Raw genomic sequence first — 5,431 nt, forward strand, 5'->3', positions numbered from 1 at the left:
TTGTCAGTCTTTGCACCAGCGATAGCAAATCATCCAACAGAAGATAGAAGAAGAGGAAGCACATCAACTCCAGGAAGTCAAAGTTCAGTCTTTTTTCTTTTCACGAGAAACTCTATTTCTCTCCACAAAGAACCAGAAAATAATCAAAGAACAACTGGTAAGTCAACGAAGCATCGCAGCTACAAATGCAAGACATAAAACGTACCGTTAGCTTTGGATTCATTGGGAATAAACTAATTACTGACCCAAATGCTAAGTATTAACCTTAAGGCCTGCAGCTTGTTCTACTTATTTTTAATTAGAGTAGTTTACATTAACACTGTGGTTTCAACTATGTGCGATTTGGTGTCTCTGGGAAACTAAATGGGTTCTTCTTTAACACACGTGTTTATTTATTGCAGTGCACCCGGTTTTGAGAATAAAGTCCTGTTTATCTAAAGATGCTGGTGCAAAGTGTTGTCTTTACTTGCACTCCGCCTTTTGCAATGTGCCTTTTGTGTTTGCTTGGCCTGTGTTGTGTGTGTAGTGGAAGATCTGTGCTTACTTAGTCTGACGTGGCCAGATCTCAAGATCAACATCAAACCAGTTAGTTTCTGGAGCTACTGCAACATTATTTAGCATTTACATTTTTGCTCTGTTATTATATGTTGTTATTATTTTGTGATGTGTGAGCCACTGTGTCCAAATAATTTCACTTATGGATCAATCAAGTTTGTCCAAGTCTAGTTGCTTTTCAAAAGAATAGACTTATTTTAAAAACAAATTTGAGTGAAGTAACAATTTAGCTGTGTGCAGATAAACTGAAAATGAGTGTTGCAAAACTGACACCTGCCCAAGCTTTACATTAATCTGAAAGTGCCTATGACAGGCTGAATTACTCATTTTACTAAAACACAGTTAAGATCATTCATTCACATTCAAGAGTTTACAAAATATTAAAAAAAACAATAACAACAATGCTGTACCAGGCCAAAACTCCTCTAATGTACACAGAAATTATTATATGAGAAATAAAAATACAAGAAAATGTCTTTATTTTGTTGAAATCATGCTTAAAGATGTGTTTCTTGTGTATAAATTATGGTGAGTCCTCTAAAATAGAACTCGCTATTTCCTGTAATATTCATCATATTCAACTTTTATTTTCAAATTTCTTCTTGCTTGGTGTAAAACTAAAATTTATATTTACAAAAGGTGTTATTGAACTAAAGTAGGAATCATCAAAACTTCTTCAAAACATATGCATTACAAAATCTTCATAAATATTTATTGTGACTGTGTCTTCTGCTTCTCCCCTAGTTTGTCCCAGGACAGTGTCTTCATGTGAGGGGACCCTCTGCCCATCATGTCCCTGATGGGTCCAGTTGTGAGCTTCTATGTCCTGTGTTGCCTGCTCGCTGTATCTTTGCAGCCCAGTGATACTAGCCCAGTCTGTAAAGAATGTAAGTTGTAGTGTATCAATCAGCTGTATTTCACTGAACATTGTTACTTACAACATTTTATATTTTTATATTATAACTATGCGTTTTTAACACACATTTTAACAATGCATTGATTAACTTTTCTGGTGGAGGGTCCGTCAAATGTTTTTCTCTGTGGAGATGTTATTGCTTTGTCTCTAATGTTTCACAGTATGGCATTAAACCTTTCTATCTTCATGATGCCCAAACTAGATAGACCAAGTTTCAGGTCAGTCTGTGGAGTCTGTGGGGAGGCAACTTTGCTCAGAGTCAGAATGCCTGTTTTTCTAGATATTTATGAGCTATAAAACCAATTGTAATTGAATAAATGCAAAGGTGGAGCTGTTTAATGTCCTATTGTGGAACATTCCAGGCAGAGCAATGACATAATCCATAAAAAACAAGAAGGTCACGGACCCCCAACAAACAGTGACATAATGCTGCTGAAAAAGAGATATGTATGGAAATGAATTTGAATCTCACCAGATGCCCTGCATAGTGTGGGATGTGTGTGGGATGTTAATATATTTTTTGGCCCCCTTAAAAGTAAAATACTAGTACATTTTAATTGTTTCTCTTCATCTGCAAAACATAAGGATGCAGTAGATAAAACATATTTATTTTTGGGTGGTTTGGGTTTGGGTTTGTTTTACCTATTTACTCATTGCATTTATCTTCAGGATTTATTTAGATTCAGTTAATTTAGTTGCTCTGTGAGGGATGATCATTGAAATCATTGATCACCCACAAAGAAAATAGTGAATAGGGCTTCATAATTTACATAACAATTGAACTCCCTTTCTGTGTTTGATTTTGAGCTTGAAATTTTGATCAGAACTAGCTGGTAGCCAAAATCATTATTTTCACAAGAAATATTGTTCAAGTTTTGCACTCAACCCAAGGCTACAAGGTCCTCAATAATATATTTTGGGCAACACTAGATATGCTACTTCAACTATTAGAGTCCAGCAAAAAATGCAAACCTAACAGAATTGATTGCGGTTTTTACCTAAAATGAAGCAAGAATTGCTCAAACAAGTATATTTTTGTGCTTACAGGTAGCAATAACAGCACAGGTCAAAATTCATCAGAGACTGCTCAGAGAAATGTGACGGAATCCTCTTCTCCTGTGAACTCCACCAATCTTAACCAGCTTTTTAACAGAAGCCGAAATAGACAGTTTAATCACACTGTAAATGATGCCAACCAGGATGTCACCGAAAAAGTCAATGCCACCTCCTTTTCACATTTCGACTTTTCTACCACCCAAAAGCCCTTATTACAACCTTCTGCACCACCAGCTAAAAACAGTGATTCTACGTCAGGACCAGAAGTCACAGATGCTCGACTTTCACTCAACAATAATACTGGACTGAATAAAACTGCTGGTGTGCCTTCCAATACTTTAGGAGTACAGGCAATCATACCTCCAAATACTAGTACCACGCTACAGACGTCAACCCTAAAAACAACTCCAACTCCAACTCATTTATCCACGACAAAGACGGCTCCTTCTCATTCACCAAAAACCACTGCACCTGCCCCAGACAATGTAATGACAACGCCATTTTCAAAAACAACAACCACCACCAAGGAACCAGCTACTATTACTTCTACTACTGCTACTGTTACTACAACTACTTCAACTACAACTGCTACTGCTTCCACTTCTACTACTACTACTACTACTACTACTGCTACTGCTACTTCTGCTGCTGCTGCTTCTACTAAATCAACTGATTTTGTTTCTACCAGCTCTGCCCCAACTGTCCAGTACCTGAGCCCAGTGGTGGAGGTGGCAACCAGTGATTTAACCAGACAGCTGGTAGATACGGCCTCATTGTTGGCCATCCTGCTTTTTGGTTTACTCTTCCTTTTTGTGGTAGTGGCTGTGTTTTTGACCCAGGCCTATGAGAGCTACAAGAGGAAGGACTACACTCAAGTGGACTATTTGATTAATGGTATGTACACAGACTCTGGGGTGTGACTATAGAAACTCAGACTAACACAACCGAGAATGGGGCTTTAAAAGTCCCTTTGTCAAGTCAGTATGAAGCCAAATGGGTTTGATCAACTGCTTATTTTGACCAGATAACACATGTGAGTATAACCCTGTGGAAGCTGTGACCAGAGGCACAACTGACACGACCAATCTTCTCTCAAAAAAGTCTTTATTGTGAGGTCAGCATTGTTTCACAGGGGCAGGTTTTGTCCTATTGGGTTGTAAGACAAGATGCAGACAATTTGTCAAATACTAAACTTTTGCTTTTTATGCCCATTCTATTCATTCCACAGAAATTAAGTCTGAACTACCAAAATCAGCAGTGACTTACTTACCTGACCAGCCAGTCCCTTTAACATTCTGTTTGAATCCAGAAAGGTCTAGAATCGGACCACAGAGTGTGAAAAACCTCATTCCAACCACAGCTGATAATTTGTAGCACATGTCTCTCAAATGTGGAAGACCTCTCCACTCAAAAATTCTCGTAACATTCAGAACAAATTATAATAATATAACAAAATATATAATAACTTCTTATACCTGAGATAAGTAATAATTTGGTACTTCAGTCAATTCTGTTAAAGCCTATGCTCTTTCTCAGTCCTTTATATTGGTTTTTCCCCTAGTTTTTTTTAATCAGGGTGACATGATACAGCTCCAGAATGATTTTGTTTTGTGGTTCTGGCTGGTCAGGTAGGTGATTTACTATAATACACCTGGTAACATCAAGAATATGTTCATTCCTAATGGGAAATATTTGTTTATATTTATTTCTGGTTATTCCACATGGCACAGCCATAATAACAGCGAATTTGAGCAATATAATTTACCTCACTGCAGTGTCTTATGGCATTGCTGTATTGCAATAATATATGTTTATTTTTTGAATCAAAGGAAGGTGCAGAGATTTTCTACAGTGTTCTTTAAGAGCCAAACTCCCATTGTCTTTATGTCATTCCACTACCCATATCGCCTCTTGGAAGTTGCATCTTTGTGGGAATGCTGGAGAGTTTGTAATGTTGACCAGTCTAAAGTATTCTCCATAAGACAAAATTCAAACAGAGCCGCCACAGTCTTAAAAGACAGTGTGTACGTTATGCTAAAGTTTACAGTGGCCTCAAAAGCCACTCTGAACAAATTTGCCTTCAAATTTGATTTTGTGCAATGTACAGTATATATTTCAATATGAGTCATACCAGTTTGTTTAGTAAATTGTAGCAAAAAAAAGAGCCGAACTTGCTTTTCATAATTGAATGGACCTTTGTGTTACACTAATGTTGTGTTATAAAAGTAACCTCCTATATGTGAGTCTCAATAATTCTAGTGAAATACCACACCAGAACAAACAAACAGCGTTGCCTAAGGTGTTGCTTTATTGCACTTCCAATAAAGATGGGATCAGTTTTCCCACATAGACTGATCTGACGGCATTCAGACTGAGTAGTATGATTGCATTTCTAAAGAGTGACTTATTAAAACATGACCAAAAGTTGTCCTTGTGTTCTAACTGCAAGTATTGTATATTGTATATTGTTTTTGTTTCCAATGTTTACTTTTGTTAGGAAATTTTGTCTTAAAATGCCAAAAATGTAAAAGCACATGATTGTAAAGCCAAGGGAATTGTAAAGCCATTTTGGTTCCTGTTCAGTTGTCAGATGTGAAGGTGGGTGCATGTATTTAATTCACAATGGAACTTAATGCCTTGTGCCAACTCGACATTGTACCAGTGCACTTTGATTTTTAACTTGGATACAATAAAGGAACAGAATAATTCCTTTGTTCATTTTTTTATATATCATTATCATTAGTAATGTTATTGTCATTAATATTAATATAGTGTTACAGTCGTATGCATTATTAAACCATGAGGCTAACAGCCGTGAATTATTTTTGTACCACACAGGTAGTCCCGGCAACAGCTAATCACTGTTCTATATCACTACGCTATGAGCATCACCATAGCACCAGG

The 5,431-nt window shown here is 36.9% G+C and overlaps 1 protein-coding gene across 1 annotated transcript; it reads left to right on the top strand.

Moving 5' to 3' along the window:
• On the top strand, window positions 1-5,233 carry wu:fa25f02 (uncharacterized protein C11orf24). Its single transcript, XM_055159753.1, has 3 exons — window positions 1-157; window positions 1,300-1,442; window positions 2,519-5,233. The coding sequence occupies exons 2-3, from the start codon at window positions 1,346-1,348 to the stop codon at window positions 3,445-3,447; spliced, it is 1,026 nt and encodes a 341-aa protein (XP_055015728.1). The 5' UTR covers window positions 1-157; window positions 1,300-1,345; the 3' UTR covers window positions 3,448-5,233.
• Window positions 5,234-5,431: the final 198 nt, after the last annotated feature.

The sequence above is a fragment of the Boleophthalmus pectinirostris genome, unplaced genomic scaffold (assembly GCF_026225935.1).
Source record: "Boleophthalmus pectinirostris isolate CB_2022bp ecotype Guang Dong unplaced genomic scaffold, ASM2622593v1 HiC_scaffold_269, whole genome shotgun sequence".
Classification (NCBI taxonomy): domain Eukaryota; kingdom Metazoa; phylum Chordata; class Actinopteri; order Gobiiformes; family Gobiidae; genus Boleophthalmus; species Boleophthalmus pectinirostris.